We start from the raw sequence: 18,158 nt of genomic DNA on the forward strand, positions 1-18,158 counted from the left end.
TCACACTCACACACACACTCACTCACTCACACACACACTCTCACTCACCCACTCTCTCTCACTCACCCACACACACTCACTCACTCTCACACACACGCACACACTCACTCATTCACTCACACTCTCACTCACACACACACTCAACTCACGCACACACACTCACACTCTCACTCACTCACACACACACACACTCACACGCCCACACGCACACTCATTCACACGCCCACACACACACTCTCTCACACGCCCACACACACACTCTCTCACTCACACACACTCACTCACTCTCACACACACACTCACTCACACTCTCACTCACTCACACTCTCACTCACTCACACACACACACTCACACGCCCACTCACACTCTCACTCACTCACACACACACTCACTCACACGCACACACAAACTCACTCTCAGTCACACACACTCACGCCCACACTCACTCACACACACACTCTCTCTTACTCACCCACACACACTCACTCACACGCACACACTCACTCACTCACTCTCTCACTCACACACACTCACCACACACTCACTCACACACACACTCTCACTCACCCACACACACTCACTCACACACACTCTCTCACTCACACACATGCACTCACTCACACGCACACACACATACACTCACTCACACACACTCTCGCTCACTCACACGCACACACACACTCACTCACACACTCTCACTGACTCTCACTCACTCAAACATTCACTCACTCACACTCTGTGATACACACTCTAATGAACGCACCCACACTTATTCTCACACACACTCACTACTACACACATACACACTCACTCTCTGATACACACTCACTCTGTGATACACACTCACTCACACATACTCTGATACACACTCACACACTGATGCACACTCACTCACACACACTCACACTGATACATCCTCACTCTGATACACACTCACTCTGATATACACTCACTCACACATGCTCACTCTCTGATACTCACACACTCACTCTCTGATACACATTCACTCATACACATTGATACACACTCACACACGCTCACTCTCTAATGCACACTCACTCACACATTGATACATACTCACACATGTTCACTCTGATACACACTGATACACACTCAATCATACGCTCACTCTCTGATACACACTCACTTTCTGATACACTCACACACACACACTCACTTGATTTCATAGCAGCTGTTTTTGCATGCTCAGAGGCCAGTGAGTGTGAATCAATGAAAGTGTGAGTGTGAATGGTTTTGATGTTGGAGCTCAGTCAGTGCCAAAGGCTTCAGCAGTTGCTTAGAGTATTTCTGTAAAATTTGATGGAAAGTTACAAGACTTGCCTCTCACTCATACTCACTCATTCACTCTCACTCACTCTCACACTTACTCTCATTCACACACTGGCCTCTGAGCATGCAAAAACAGCTGCTATGAAATCAAGGTTGCTTTAATTTTAAAATCTATTCCCCGGAATACTTGGACCAGTGCTTTCAGATCTTACTTTCACATAGACTTTATTTTCCCAACTCACCTTTTAATTTTAAAAAAAGTGGAAAATATCCACTTTAACAGGATTATGGTGACTTTTTTGGTGGAAATATTTTTGGTAAAATATGACCTAGGAAGTGTGGATGTAATGTGTTGGTTCTCAGTCTTTCAGTCAGGATGGTATTTGATGGAGGTGAACAGTGAAGCGTTTCACCCACAAATATACAGTCAATTCACTTTACAGTCTATTCTGTGAAGCACTTTGAGATGTCTAGAAGATGTGATTAGGCATTATATCAAATGCAAGGAGTATTATTAATGTATATTATTAAAAGGATGGGAAGATGAATGGTGCCTAAGAATGTTCACTCTGTTTGTTATCTGCATTTATGCCCAAGGAAGTCCTTGAAAATCCCAGTTGAATTAGACTGGGGGTAGGTGGGCTGATAACCCCTGGTTTTCATGTTGGAGCTCAGTCAGTGCCAAAGACGTCAGCAGCTGCTTATAGTATTTCTGTATAATATGATGGAAAGTTACCAAGACTTGCCTTTAAAACGATTGCCTGGCTAAACCTAGTAGTATTGTAACTCAGAGATTCACCCTCTGCTTTAGAAGGTGATGAGGTTACCTGTCTCTCAATAATGCACTTTTTGAAGGAAGATGTTAACTGTGAATGTTCTTCATGTAGATCTAGTAAAAAAAAGTGTGCTGGTTACTTATTCAAAGATAAATTTAAGAATGAATTCTCTAAATGCGACCCAACTTTTTTTTAAGTTGTTGATGGTGCCCATTTCCTTTGAGATTGACACAATGCATGCGGGAAGTGATTTGCAGCTTTGTGTTATAAGTTTGCAATCAATAAATAAAAGGTTTATCCTACCTGAACTGTTAAAACTATGCTGCTTTATGTCAATAATGCTGGGAGGAGAGAGAAGTGCTTTTGTTCCTGATGTTGTACTGACATGGAGAAGGAAAGCCTAACTTGCTGTTTGTTCTGCATCGTGGTGGGGAACACTCAGTTCTCCTTCCTACTCTCCTCCAGTTTCAGAGGTGGGCTTTGGTCGCATCAAATGTTAATGGTTTTGTTCGATGCATGGTGAATAAAAACAATCTGCTCACAGTTCACTGAAATGGACAAATTGAGAGCTTTGAATGGAGCATCAAGGAACAAGCCCAGTCCACATAATACCCAGCACCCACCTTCTTCAGGATAGTTATTCAGTACTTCAGCCCCATTTATACAACAACTTGCATTCATATAGCAACGCTCATGCAGGGCAGTACCCCAGAACACGTGGATTTATATTGTCCACTTAGTGCAGAATTGTTGGCAAACATGTAGGTTTAACTCATCCTTAATGATGATGCTATTTCTATTTTGATTCCCTGTGACATACCTTTGAATGGAGATATGAGGTACTATAGTTGGATTACTCAGTGTATTAAAAGAAGTATCCAATTCAGTTATATACAATAGCTGCAATGTTTTAATATGGGATTCATTTCTTTCCAAGTATAAAAAGACCTCTTCAGAAATGTGTGAACAATGATGGCATCTATATTCTTTTGTTTTAGGAAATGATACAAACTATTGGTGCTGGAGAGAAGCAATGAAAGCCCTTTGATACAAATTTACAATTTGTGAACAGCAACACTTTCTTGTTATGTGTCACAAATTGTTGTGTTTCTCTTCCAAATTGATATTTGACAATGCTGAACAAACATGGCATTCAATTGGAGAGTAAGAAAGTAACTTGTTGCACTTTGTACCCAACCCATGAACTTGGGCTTGAGAAGTATGTTCGTTCTGTGGAGATGACAAAATATCTGGCTCCTCTTTGACAGATTGCTAACAGTGAAAATTTATCAGCAGACAGTGAATGAAAGTTTAGCCACAAAGACCTTGATCATATCCTATCAAAAATGGCATTTTTAATTTCAGAAAAATCATAACCACCAAAAATGTAACAATAATGCTTACATATTTAGTATCAAATATGTATCATTGGTTATTGCATTTTGAATGGAAGCATTCCTGATGCCCAATACGAAAGTAGTATCTATAATTGTGTTGATTATCTGAAACTACAAAGACACTGGAAGTCAGGCAAAATACGCTCCTTTAACGCATGCTGTTTGTTTTTCAGATTTTCAAAAATTCTTGTCACCTCCGGACCTGCCTGAGGATCGAGTCTTGTATTCCGGGGCTGCTATAATCCCAGGTGACATCCAGTTTTTAATTCTGATTTTTTAATATATTATCATAACCGAGCTCTCCGAGACATTACCCCATTTGAAAGATGCTATAGAAATGCAAGTTGTTATTGTAGAAGTTATTGATTTAGTTGTTGTAGTAGTTATAATTGGATTTACAGGCTGGTTCTGCAGATGATAAAAAGGCCAGACACTGAGTCTTGCCTAGGATCTTTGAGGTAGTAATTACCGTACCGCAAATATTTTAGTAGGTCAAACTTTACCGTATGTCCCAATTTTTCATGTTTTCGTGTGGGCTAATTTTTGCAGATGGCCCACATTGAAAGAAATGGACATCAGTCAATATGAAGTCAATGTTTAAAAAACACTTACCTGTGAGCGTAGGAAGTGCTGGACTGTATATGTGCATATGGCAGCCTCACGAGAACTGTTCTTGCAAGGCTAGCACATCCCTGCACACAGACTGGCTGCTTCAGATAAGGTTTTTTTNAATCACATAAACAATCCAAACCCTTCTCACGAAGCTGGTGCATGCTTTGTAAATGATTACGTGATGATTTATTTTCTCAAGGTCTCTGGCAGTTTTGTGATTTTTGCAGCAATTATTACAGTCGAATCCAGGAAGCAGAAACCACAAATGAGTGTAGACTCTTCCCAATATTGACCTTAAGAATCAACTTTACTAATAGGACCATTAGGTACAAGAGTAGGCTTTGAAGAAGCAGAGAAAATAGGCTTTAACAATTTTTTAAATATGTTAGGAATAGAAATTCTCTCTACAAACCAAGGTGGAGGGAATGTGGGATGCAGAGGGTGGGGGCTGGGTGGCTGAAGGGTGTTGGGTGTCATTCGCATACATGTGGAAATCGACACCGTGTCTGCGGAGGCATACCTACAGTATCTGTAAGCATTCTGTCCACTTTGCATGGGTAGTAATATTTGCATGCAAATAGTAAAAAAAATCTGATCTTGCTTATCTTCTTTGTCTTAATTGTTTTCTTGACAGGTGGCTTTGATCATCAAGGATCTCCACTTGTTATTGTCCCCAGAGCACAGCAGAGTAAACTGGTATCAGATCTGAAGAGTGCTGACATTGTTAAACTTTTCAAATATTTTCTTCACCATCTTAGGTCAGTTCCACATTATATTTTTGATTTTATTATAAACTCTTTTATTCTTCATGATGATTTTAAAATGTAACTTATTAGAAACCCGCGCCCAATCAGACTTTCTACAGAAAACTCCTGATAACTCAACCCTAACTTAACTTGTCACTGCCACTAAAGTCATCCTATTGTCAATATCCCGGCCACATATATATGTATGTATTTATACACACGTCTAACTCACCACTCCAGATAGTAATAATATCCTTGCATTTGATATTGTACCTTATCACGTCTTTGAGACGTCTCAAAGTGCTTCACAGAATATACTGTGAAGTGAATTGACTGTATATTTTGTGGGCGAAACATCACTGAGCCCTTTTCCCTTGGAGTGATGGGCTATTAGTTTACTGTACTGGGAAAGTCCTAAATTCTCTTTGACCGTGCCTTCAGCTCCCCTCTCGACTCTCTTCCCCCTCCTCGCTCCCTCCCTTCCCTCCCCCTGACCATTTCCCCCCTCCTCGCTCCCTCCCTTCCTCCCCTCACCCTGACCATTTCCCCCCTGCTCGGGTCATGACCCAACTGTGCAGCGCCTTGGGACGTCCTCCTGACGTGAAAGGCGCTTTATAAATGGAATCTTGTTGTTGTTGTTGTTGTAATGGGTGTTGTGTTCTACTAGGTTGTATTGTACTCCCCAAATTAGTTTTAACTATTTACTCCCAAACTTATGAGTCATTTTGCAATTATAAAGTGCTAGCAATACCTAAAATAATACAATATTATGACCCTCCAGCCATATATTGAAATAACATCTTTTGCTAACTTTTTATATTGTTTAAATAGTGAATCGCAAACCAGAAACTGTTTGATATCCATTGTAGCTGATCTGAGATGTGCCACATTGGATGTTGTCTCCAGCATTATAAACAGCTTGCTACAGGTTCAGGTAAATCATTTTAAAAGGTAGCCTCTTAAAATATCTTTTTTGAAGTACTATAAATTGAAGCAGAAGATAATTAATTCAATCATTGCTGCAAATGGTTCAAAAATTCATTGACTCCTTGTTTATAATTTTGCATTTGATATACTGCCTTAAGTATCTCAAAACACTTCAAAGGCTTTTACTATGTATTTGTAGGCAAATGTGGCAGACAATTTGCATGTAGCAATGTCCCACAAACAGCCATGACCAATTTTTATCTGGAGGCCAAGTCAGCGGGAGAAACTTCCTTCTCTTTTCTAATAGTGCCATGAAATCTTTAACGTCTCATCTTCAGGCTGGAACCTCTGACTTCACTCCATGGCTGTTTGTGAAACATTGTTGGTCGCAAATTAGCTGGTGTTACTCACAAAAAACATCGTTCTTCAGTGAATCCTGTGAAGCTCTTTGAGCCGTCTCAGTGACATGAGGGTCTATTTCAAGGGTTTAGTTGGTGTTTTAGATCAGAAATTCTCCATAGATTAAAAACTGTACCCTTTCCCATTGTGGTCCAGTTAATCAGAATTGTGGAGTCCCTTAGCATAGTTGTTATCGCACTCGCCTCACAAGCAAGAGGTTTCTGGGCGGGGCGAAACCTTAAGACAAGTGATGTTTGGATGAAGAAGTCCCTTCACATAGCTTACTCCTCACGCCTCTGTTTACCTAACAGTGAGTAGGAACTCGGTTGTTAGTCAATTGGTGGATTGCTTTCCGGGGGTAATTATTCCTCCACAAAAGTGTGGTTACTCAATCCATGACTGAAGCTGTCATGACCTGGACTCTAGACTCATTAAAAATGTAACTTGATATTGTGATGGGGAAATGTAAGGTGGGATGAGATAAGGCCTTCTTCATCCAAACCAATCCTGTGATCGTCTGAACCGATCCAAACTAATGCATTTCCCAAAATGTTGATTTACCTTTTTTTGACTCTTTTATTTTCCAATCATCACCTGTAACCATTTAGATTATATGACCATTAAATGTGTCATAGTCTTTATTTTTGGGTCACAATTTATTTTTGATTCTTTGCATTCTGCCTCTACCTAAGTAAGGAGTTGAAATTAAATAGAAGAAATTCAAAATGCAAAGCTCTTTGCATATCTCCCTTGTACCAGTACATTCTGAAGTACTTTGAGACATCTCAGCAGTGTCCTAAAGCGCAAATATGAAATGGAAGGATTGTTATCTGCATCATTCTACTTTTATATTTGCATACATATTTTACCTCATATTACCTATTCTGTTAGCAGTTTCTATTTACTCTATATGAGTGAATTTTTTTATTGTCAAGACTTATTATTTATATTATTAAGATTATTATATATTTTTTACAGTGCCAGTTTGGGGGAATAGTCGACACGTTTTATGCTTTACAACCACAGAAAAAGGGAATTAAGAAATGCTTGTTAAAATCCCTAGGTTTGGGTCGTAGCAAACCATTTTCGGAGCCACCATTCAAGGTAATGTAGTTTTAAATTTTATTTCTTTTAATTTTTTTCCTTTTAAATTGACACATGCATTTGTAAAAGATACTATTTGACTTGATCCAGCTTTTTAAAAGGGTTATTATTAAATATCAGCTAGAAAAAAAAACTGGCTGTACATTTCTGTTTAATATTTTAAATTGAATGTGTGTAATATTTTGAATCTTCTGAACTTTCTTAATTTTTTAACAAAAGCAAACATTTATAAAATTTCAGTTCTATTTACCTGAAGATTTTTTAGCCTAGTTTTTCCTCCTCTGATATGCAAAGTCAGTTGTCTTATGTGACCCAGAGCAATGGTACCTTATCTGCTCCAAAGCTCATGTGAGTGCTGTGAAAGGTGAGATTAAGAAATGCACTCTCCTGGCAGCCACAGTTCTGCCCTCCATATGGAGAATTGTCTGACTTCCACTCGGCTTCTTTCCACAGCAAAGCTGATGGGATCAGAAATTCTGAGGAGTGGACTCTAATCTTTATCTGGCGTCATATGTTGGTGTTCCAATATGCCAATTGCACAGTCATGCATGTTTTAAAATATTCCGTTAACTGTTTAGGTAACAAACTCAGGAATTTCTTTCAGTATAAAATGGAAATTTTTCCTTTCTGACTGTAGTTGGCTCCTAGTGCATCTGCCAGGAAAATATTTGATTCAATTAGATTTAGCTAATCCCACTATTTCTCTCATTATTAGTATGTTCTTCTGAATGAAGTCTTTGAATTGTTCAATTATATCGATCGGAGTCAGTTGACCTCTGACCTTGGAGGCTACTTGGTGTATCAGCACGCAGCTTGGGTCCACTTCAGGAAGGTAGGATTTGGAACTCTGTAATCCACTTGGCAGGTGCTATGTTCTCCTTTTACAACAGCAACAGGTCAATATCAGAAAAATAGAAATATAAAGGGCATGGGGCAGGAGAATAGGACACAGTGGATGATTACATCTACAATGGGCTGAAGGTACTTCTATGCCCTAAGTTTCTATCATTCTGATTTTGATTCATGTGGTGGTGTTGCTCCATTTGACAAAGGATGTTAATTGCTTTCCAGAACTGATAAGGATAGTGGAGTTGGAGAGCAGGTTTGTGATTCGGGATCTTATAGTTCAGTGAGGCCAAATGGTTAATTTTGGATTCTAGGAGAGTTGACTGAGGTGTTCTTGGAGACTAAATTGGCTGAGAGGGCAGAGTTTGGGTTTCAGTCAGGAAACGTAGGAAAAACTTGGAGAAATGCATATTAGTGTCAAATTGGTTTCTGGTAGCTGGTGGATTTGACTGTTGGTCAGCACTGGAATTTGGAAGTTACCTAGCTAGTCTAGTGTTTTCTACATGAATATTAACATTACTGATGACTGTGTGAACTCGTTGATACAATGGTTTATTTTTCATTTGCAGAGCAGTATATTGTGGGTGATCAGTAGACCAGTTTGTATTGTTTGGAAAAAGAAACCATCTGTAGCAACAACAACAAACATTTGTATAGAGCAAGTGTTGTGCTTGAGAACAAGTTGTGCGCTGGTCAACTGTGTAGCAAAATCTTTATCTCTCTTGGTGAATAACAAATGAACAGTTGCATGGATTTTCCAGTGGATTGCTGAGTCCTAGTTCCAGATATTTTTATCTAGATATACAAATAGCGTTTCAGATGATTGCAAGGAAATCACTCAGATAAGATGTTAGCGACTGAGCCAGGCTGACGCCTTAACGTACGAGCAAGTCAAATTACATGTTTTTGTGCACCACTTTGGCCAGGGATAAGTTGATGGAACCAAATAACATTTTTTAAAAGCAAATTTCTGCCAAGGATCCTATTGAAATAGTGGAACCACGTTCTGTGATATTGTGGAAGAGTAATCTGACTCACAGAGAGTGTCTTAAATAATGCATGTTGTTCAGAGCACCTGAATACTTATCAGCCACAGGATGCTGCTGAAAATATGAAATAATTGGACAGAATAAAAAAAATAAGTGGCACAGTTAAGTAAGGCTGATTTGCAAAGGCAGCCTTTCCTTCCTTTTATTATAGTGGCTATGGATGGTGAGTAACCTTTTGTTATTGTGAACTGGCACTCATGTTACCTAGGAGAAGCTCACGTAAGCATGACCTAATTAGCAGTTACAAGTAATTTTCTATTCACTAGGTTAGATTCTGTTGAGGTTCACTACTGCGTGACCAAATGGAGTTTGTGCTTTCAACATTACTTAATTGAAAGGTTTACAAAAATATAATAGATTTAGGAAAAGAGACAGAATATTTGCAAAGTACCTCTGTTTTGATCTTTGTATTTCATATTAAGTATCCACAGTTGGCAACATCGCTGCTGATTAGAAATGTGACTGATGTGACCTTGTACCTTTGTAAATGGAAACCCAAAGAAATCAGAATGATTTGTTGGTTTACGAGAATACAGACCCAAATGGGAACTTTTTGTTTCATTGTGGTCTTCAGATCTGATTGAAAATACAATTGGTTAAATAGGAATATGTAGCTGAGTTGACAATTAATTGCAGTGCTGATTGAATGTTGTGGTGACGAGAGAAGCTGCCTTTTAGGTGACGTTGATCCGAGGTCTCATCTGGTGGTTCGTGTGCATGTTAAAGAAAGATCCTATTTTGAAGTGACTTGCATGCAGCACTTTGAGATTTTATCGAATTCAAGCACCAAATATAATGAAAGATATAATTTTGAAGACTTATATTTAGTATTTTTTTAAACCTCAAATTTCTAATTGTAAATCAATTATCATAAAATTAAGCCTTGCTATTATAGCAATGAAGTTATGACTCACTTTAGTTTGTAGGTGTACACTGGGCAGAATAAATAACCCACTCCATAACGTGCCATTGACAGGACATTGATGGATTCATCTGCGAGTATTGCAGAGTGATGCAAAGATTTCCTGGATTGCTAGCCCTTCTCCAGGAGCTGTCTCTTCAGTCACTACCTGCAGGTGCAGAAGAGTTTCAGTGGCTTCCCCATGAGCTCCAGGAGCTCTACACACAAGGAAGGAGGTAAGCAAACTGTGTTGTTGTAGTTGGAGCCATAAAGCCCATTAGCAAAGTGTTGTGGATTCTTTGAGGACTTTAAATGGAAACATCACAAGAATGAACAGTTTCTTCTAATTTGTAGGATTTCTTCTAGCACAAAGAACTGTGGGCTGTCCTCGTCTATTTATGTAGGTGCTTCAGTATAACATGAGTTCACTTGCTTCTGTTGTAGTGGGGTCAACAGATATTTATTTACCTGAAATATTCAAAACGTGAGAATTTGCTCGATCAGTGCTGCAGAAAGCCTCAGGGGGAATCAGGTTTCTGCCAATGCCACTTTATACACACAGGAAGTGACAGCCGCAGCAATCTCATGCCCAAGAGGTTGGCTATTTTGATTTCTGACCCACTAAAAATGGTCAATTTCTGAGTTATCAGATCGCCGCTAACATACCTCCACGAGCTGAATAAATACAGCGTGCAGCAAGTGATGGCAGTGACTAGATGTCAGCTGTTTTGGCTTCACATATCAGCCATCTTTCTGCAGGCATGCACAGTGAACCTCTTGCAGCTTTAAAATCAAACCATGACTACTCTTATTTTATACCTTTCAAGTTCAATGGATGATTTACTTTTAAGGCAATGAAAAATGCGTTCACCGCCCTTAGACGTGAAGTTAAACTTACCAGAACATTTGAGAATAAAAGGTAACTTATCTCTAGTGCCAGAAATCTTACAGAGTGTTCTGCATATTCTGCAAATCCAAATGCTACAATCTTACCAGGAACAATGTGTTCATGTTAAGGAAATCTTTCAGAACTCCCTTCAAAAAGAGTACAATGTCAAAGCATTTGCATTAAGTAGCAAAAAGCCACATTCCTTCAATGGGAGCTCTTTGATACAGAAAATCCTGCAATTTGGTTAAAGCAGGAGGATGTTTCCAGAAGGTTTCTGAGAAGGTTCTTGTAATATCTTTTATATCGGCATTCAGAATCCATTGTTGTAAACCTGTTTTTAAAATTTGTTTTGTTTGCCTGTAAAATTTACTGTGAAAAATTCTTCTTCCCTTTGTTTTTATTATTATTATTCTACTGGGGGTAGGGTTTAATGGAAAAGTATCTGATATCTTCCTCTCTAACCGTGGGAAGCTGATACAAACTTCCTTGGCTGAGATCAGCTAACTTGGCACAGACTCCATATTTAAATCTGCAGCTGGACTGTAGGGCCTTGTGTTACATTGACCACAGCCACAGCTTTTACCCACTAGGCTTGTGTTTAAAGACGCAACGCATTGTTTCATAGTAGACTTGGTTAACTTCTCTGGTCTTATTTATATTGTAGAGATCTAGGGATTGATGAACTACTGAGAAGGTGTGAGACGATTGTGGAAAAACTCAAGAACCCCAAAGCTGATCCTCACTTCTTGGCTATGGCTGGAACGGCCGTCTTTGCTCAGACATTGGATGAAATGTACGAACGGAATGAAAGGTAAATGCCTTGCTTAGATGACTCCGTCTTTGAGGTGTTTGAGAGTGGGAAATGATTGCAAAGCAATTTATGTGATTTAGTTAATGACCCTTTTGTTAAAATAAAAAGCTTTGTCTATTTTGATGTTAGGCGCTGTCTCACTCCTCTTTGGGCCCTATATACCGGAAGCTTGTGTCACTGGTTAGCTGGCTTCTGGTTCTTAGCCAACTAAATCATGGCCAACTTCCAAGTTGTCAGGTTGCCCCGAATGTCATTTTCTGAGCATTTACATGCAGTAAACACGCTGACATCACTTTGCAAAGGAAATGACATCAGTGGCACTTCCAAGAAATTATGTCATTTACGACCTGCAAGTCAACCACTTTTTTGCCTCTTGACTATAATCAGTGAGATCTTGATCTCAGCCATCTGCCCACAATTGAGGTTTCCCTGTGTTTAGATACTGAATTATATTTCTTTACGGCGTGTACCTTTCTTGTCCCCAACTCTATCGATCTGTCTTCACATTCGATTCTAGGACCTTTGCTGTTCTAATTGATTGTTTGTCGGACACTCAGTCCTGGATGAAAATTAACTTTCTCCAGTTCACTGTCGACAAGACAGAGATGCCTCTTACTTTCTATTATCCGGAAAGGACACAGACCATCAGTGCATCAACTGGCTGTTTTAATCTCACTATGAAAATCTCTGTTCTGCATACAGCTATTTCTCATTTTTTTAGCATAATTCATAGTAGAGATCTTTAGTCCTAGAATCTTTTCTGTAATTACCCACCTACTGACAAGAATGATTTTCATTTCTAATAGTGCCCATATCTTACAGTCCCTTATTTAAATCCCTGAGCAGGATAAGAGCAGCTGTGGATAAAGTGGAGTTACTGTGGCAACAGGCTCTTTCCAGAGCTCAGCTTTTGTTGAAGGACTTTCAGTGTAAGCAGAAGGCTCAACAGGTATGTTTTCATTACGGAATTGTAGGATAGATCAAGTTAAGAATGGATGATGAACCAGTGGGGGGGAGAGGATATTTTTAAGCTAGCAAAGGAATATAAATTAAAGTGACTCAGCCTGAATAGGAAGTAGAAATACACTTAAGCTTTACAGTTTTTTTTAGAGGGTTGGTCAGCCCAGTGTCCTGGCACATGGGGAAACCCACCCCCATGCTTAAGAATATCCAAACCAAACTGAGAATTCCATGCATCTCACCTACACGTGGAAATCTCAGAGATAGATTGTTGGAATGGAATACACACCCTTTCCCTGGAAGGACACATCCTGCTTACCTAATTCCGGAGAGTATTAGGAGCAGGTTGGCAAAGGTCAAGGCTTAGGGACCCCAGAATGTGTGTTTGGGAACTGCTGGAGTCTAACCAGCTAAAACCACATAGCTTCCAGATTGAAATGCTTTGAGATGTCCTCTCAGCATAAAAACATGTTGTATCAAATGCAAGGAAATATTACACTTAATTGCTGTTTGTATTATATTTAAAGAATCATATTGGTTGGTAGTTCTTCAATCAAATAAAACTTGAGACCAACAAACTGGTTCCTGTGCCTTCATCTACTGATCAAATTTAGTTGCTACTTCCCTGCTGTTGAGATGTTTGGACTTTATAGGTGCTACATCATATTCAAGGGTTATTATTGTGATTCTAATAAAAACCTTTACAAATTGACAAATATTGCAGTCTACACAGGGAATGATGATCTGTAAGAGATTGCCATGGAAGGTAAAATGTAGTGATACTGATTTTAGTTTATGAAAGTTTTTGAAACTTGGTTTTATGATTTGTTTTTCCCATTTATTTTAGATTATTGATTTAATCATCGAAGAAGGTTTAGGGAACGTTCGTGCATACAAGGTAGAAATTGCGAACAACTTCAGCCAAGCAGAAATGTTAAAACTAAAGTATGAAGATGCCATTTATAAACCAGCCATGGTGAGATTGATTTTATGACTGATATGAGAACTGAAAGAGTAAAGAGTATTGAATTTGCAGCATCTTAGGAGAAAAAAATCATATTTAGTATGACCCTTTATTTCTGTTACAATACTCTTAATGAATTACGGTAGCAGCAGTAAAACTTGTCATGAACTAGGCTCTTATATTTTATACCAGACAATGTTTGAGTGTTGATAGAATGTTCAATCCTTTCCAAGCTAACTTTTTGGCCATTCACTTCATGGCTGTTTGTGGAACATTGCTATGTCCAAATTGGCTGTTGTGTTTGCCTCAGAATACAGAGTCACAACAGATTGCAGTAAAATTCAATGAAACGCTTTGAGGCGCCCTCCTGATGCGAAAGGTGCTATACCAATTGCAAGGATTATTATTTTCTTCAGGACCCCCTCTCTCTGTCTTTCTCTCTTTCCCTACCATTTACCGTCACCATTGTAGCCTGATAATTTGTCATTTACATTTTGTCCTCAAATTCAGTCAAGTCCATTCTGACTTTGCAATGAACCAGACATGAAATATTGTTTTGCAGTCTATCTTAAAGATACTTTGAAATGTTTTTTCAATAATGTCGCCAAATTAACCAGTATGCTGGTTCTTGTTTACACACATGCTGCTTTGTATATTTGTTGAATATCTCTGACTATTTTGTCTCTCCCCGTCAGTTCTTAGCTCTTTTACTCACCTTTGTTTTTTTTTAGGAGCTGGTTGTTGAATCTGAGAAGGTGTTGCATGCACTCGGTGTATTAACTGAGCAAGGACTTGGGAGAGATGAAGATTTATGGGAGAAACTGAACAGATTAAAAGAAACATTGAACATAGCTGTAGACATGCCCTACAAAACATTGAAAGCTGTGTGTGATTTCAACTACATGTTTGAAAAAGTAAGTGATCCCAGACCTTGGAATAGAATCTTGGTGGGTATTCAAATGATTGCTCCCAAGATGATATCAGCATGAAAGATATTATATAAATGCTTCTTGTTGAAATATCTTGGTTACCAGTCAAAGTTCTGATCAATTATACAGTAACTTCAGTCAGAGATGTCAGAGCCAAAGTATGTGTAACAATTTACATCTTGCTTGTACCATTATCTACCATTTCCACAACTGTAGTGACTTGCTGCTTTTACAGCAATGGGGTGAATCCTGCAACTTAGTGGTTAGAGCACTTGCCTTGGAAGCGAGAGACCTAGGTTCAATTCCCGGCAGGGTAAAACTTTAGGCAAGTTTCCTTACTCCACATGCCTGATAATAATCCCTCAAGAAAAAAAACAATAAATTGGTCACTTCGATCCACGACTGTTTGTGGGACACTGCTGTATGCAATTGGCTGCCGTGTTTCACCCACAAGTATACAGTATATTCTGTGAAGTGCTTTGAGATGTCAAGAAGACTTGATAAGTGCTATATCAAATGCGAGGATTATTATTAGAATCTGCAGCAGTTGATGGAAAAAACATTTTCTCCCTAACACCATGGATTTCTTTATTAAGGTGATTAGAGGGAAAGGCACTCCTCGGAAACACAAAATAAACTCCGAATGCTCCTTGCAATAGAAAGTGCCCTGTTCAGAATGGTGCAACACAAAGTTGCTGCACGTTACCAGTTCATAATTGTGTTTCCACACTCATCCTAAAAATGTTTTTTTTTGCTTATTTATTTGCCACTTGGCAAAACCATTTGGTCAACAATGACTTATTGCTGCAGAGTCACCTGATATACATGTTATGGATAATCCTTCATGTGGGTAATCCTTCTATTCAGGATGGAGCGCTTTTGTATATTACTGTCTTGGTCTTTAATTGAACGTTCACCTTCAAATCACTTTTAGAAATGATTCTACAAAATTATTTCTTGCAGGTCACTAACTGGTACCATTTGGTACTGGAACAAATACTTTTCGAGGAAGCTGCTCATGAGAATAGTGTACCCAGGCTCGGGCTTCCTCGGCAGGCATTGGCTAGCCTTAAACCTGGCTGGCAGCGTCGTGTTAATCACATTTTCAGGAAGGTGCCTCTTCCAGATGTTAAGGATTTTGTTCAGCTCAGGCATTTGGCTAATGATATTCCAGATGTACTTCAGAGGAGGCAGGGGAAGCTGCTATCTCGTCAGTGAGTATGGTGTTCTATTCCTTTGCGGCATATTGCTTCAAAAGGAAGGCCTTTTTTGTTTAATTCTATTAAAACTATCGGTGAGAGAATTTACTTCATTGTCTGTAAAACAGCCTTTTGTGAATGGGAGCTGGATTCTAATTCAGAGGAGCAACATCCTTCCTTGTTTTATTTCAATTTGTGGAGTCCTGTAGCATATTGGTTAGAGCACTCGCCTTGCAAATGAAAGGACCTGGGTTCGATTCCCGGCAGTGCAAAGCCTTGGGCAAGTTTTCTTACTCTACATGTCTCTGTTTAATTACCAGTAAGTAGAAACCTGGTTGTTAGTCGATTGGCGGATCGCTTTTCTGGGGCTAATCCCTTCAAAAAAATGTTTTAAATAATAATTTGGTCACTCAATTAGCAACTGTTTGTGTGACACTGCTATGTGCAATTGGCTGCCACGTTTTGCTCACAAAATAGTCAATTCACTTCATAGTATATTCTGTGAAGTGCCTTTGAGATGTCTCAATACGTGAAGAGGCACTATATCAAATGCTATTGTTATATATTATTAAATTACCTAGAAATTAACAAACATTCCAGCTTCACAACAACTAATTGTTGTTTGGGTACTGCAAAGGCAAACAAGGTTAGAAAAGGTGAAACCATATATGGGGAAGGGACAATTGTTTTAATGTAAGCAATTCTGCTTCTGTCAGAGTTCCGAGGGCTTGATCCTTCAGTTAATTACAATATTGCAACTATTCCCCAGATTTGTCTTCTCTCATCTGGGGAAATATTATGTGAAAAGCTCACAGGAAGTCCATGAAGGCATCCTATGCTGTGATTGGCAGATTCTTGTATGATTTTAAATAGTTGAGCAATGATCAGCATTATTACTGCTTTTAAATCATTGTCTTATCTCTGGAGGAAACTAATAATGTACAATGGTTAGTTTTCTCAGATCTGGCTCTGATTTTCATCTTCAATTGTCTATAAGTACTGGAGATCCAACTAAGTGATACAGGCAGGGAGGATGACTTGACATTATTCTAATAATAATAATCCTTGCATTTGATATAGTGCCTTATCACGTATTCGAGATGTCTTAAAGCACTCCACAGAATATAATGTAAAGTGAATTGACTATGTATTTTGTGGGCGGAAAGCGGGAGCCAATTGCACACAGCAGCGTTGAACAAACAATCATGGATTGAGTGACCAAATTAGTATTTATTTATTTGAAAGGGATTATTACCCACAGAAAAGTAATCCGCCAACCAGGTTCCAACTTACTGCAAGGTAGTGGAGTCCTGTAGCTCAGTGGTTAGAGCACTCACTTTGCAAGTGAGAGACCTGAGTTCAATTCCAGGCAGGGCAAAACCTTGGGCAAGTATCCTTACTCCACACGCCTACTAATAATCTCTCCAAAACCAAAAACAATAATAAATTGGTCATTTTCAATCTACGACTGTTTGTGGGACATTGCTGTGCGCAATTGGCTGCCGCGTTCGCCCACAAATATACAGTCAATTCACTTTACAGTGTGTTCTGTGAAGCTCTTTGGGACGTCCTCCCGACGTGAAAAGCGCTATGTCAAATGCAAGGATTATTATTATTACAAGGTAAGCAGAGTAAGGAAACTTGCCCAACATTTCTCCTGGTCTCGGAATCAAACCCTTGTCCTCTCGTTTGGGAAGCGAGTACTTTAACCACCACGCTACACAACTCCACAAGTTTATTTTGTGAAGAATGACTAAAGAAGGCGATCAATCTATGTATACTTGTGTGATGGTATCCATGATGAAACATTAGTTATGATTGCAGCTGTTTCCCTTTTGCAATATTTGTTTCTCTACAGATGTTTAATTATAAGGAAGTTGTTGACTTCTCAGGGCCATGTGCTGCTGGTTGATTTGGAGCAAGCAATTCAGTGGCAGAAAGCTTACTTGAAAAGACCACACAGTACAGGGTTTCATCATCCCAATTCACCCACTGGCACCAAGATTATTGGAAGTGGTGCTGAGGACCTGGAGATGGACATTGGCACACGCAGGTTTTGGAAATCATTAACTAAAAAAGCTTCATGTGAAGCAAAGAAGCAAAATAGTACTGCACCATATACCTCCTCTGTGGAAAGGCGTAAACATGAAACTCGCCAAATTGGACACAATAGGGATAATAACCATTTTGATCAGAAGTTGAACTCCACTGTGTTTCCCTCAACTATTGTTTATCTAAACCCAGAAGAAAGCAAAACATCTAAAAAGCCTCCATCTTTGTCTTCTTTCGACTCTGGAATTGATGGAGCTAGCAGCTGCAATTTTGAAAGTGGAAGTGTGAAAGATCATTGTGAAATGT

At 39.1% G+C, this 18,158-nt stretch overlaps 1 protein-coding gene across 1 annotated transcript in view; it reads left to right on the plus strand.

Annotated features, from left to right (window-relative positions):
* The window catches only part of si:ch211-241j12.4 (guanine nucleotide exchange factor DBS), a 17,292-nt gene extending 1,975 nt beyond the window's left edge, over positions 1-15,317 (plus strand). The window contains exons 2-12 of the mRNA XM_042332870.1: positions 3,638-3,712; positions 4,711-4,834; positions 5,654-5,756; positions 7,127-7,252; positions 7,968-8,084; positions 10,124-10,284; positions 11,602-11,748; positions 12,595-12,697; positions 13,556-13,684; positions 14,404-14,586; positions 15,261-15,317. Coding sequence (XP_042188804.1) covers positions 3,638-3,712; positions 4,711-4,834; positions 5,654-5,756; positions 7,127-7,252; positions 7,968-8,084; positions 10,124-10,284; positions 11,602-11,748; positions 12,595-12,697; positions 13,556-13,684; positions 14,404-14,586; positions 15,261-15,317 — 1,325 coding nt within the window. The remainder of the gene's footprint in view (positions 1-3,637; positions 3,713-4,710; positions 4,835-5,653; positions 5,757-7,126; positions 7,253-7,967; positions 8,085-10,123; positions 10,285-11,601; positions 11,749-12,594; positions 12,698-13,555; positions 13,685-14,403; positions 14,587-15,260) is intronic.
* The last annotated feature ends 2,841 nt before the right edge of the window (positions 15,318-18,158 follow it).

This window comes from Callorhinchus milii, unplaced genomic scaffold, assembly GCF_018977255.1.
Source record: "Callorhinchus milii isolate IMCB2004 unplaced genomic scaffold, IMCB_Cmil_1.0 Scaffold3, whole genome shotgun sequence".
In the NCBI taxonomy this organism is placed as follows: Eukaryota; Metazoa; Chordata; class Chondrichthyes; order Chimaeriformes; family Callorhinchidae; genus Callorhinchus; species Callorhinchus milii.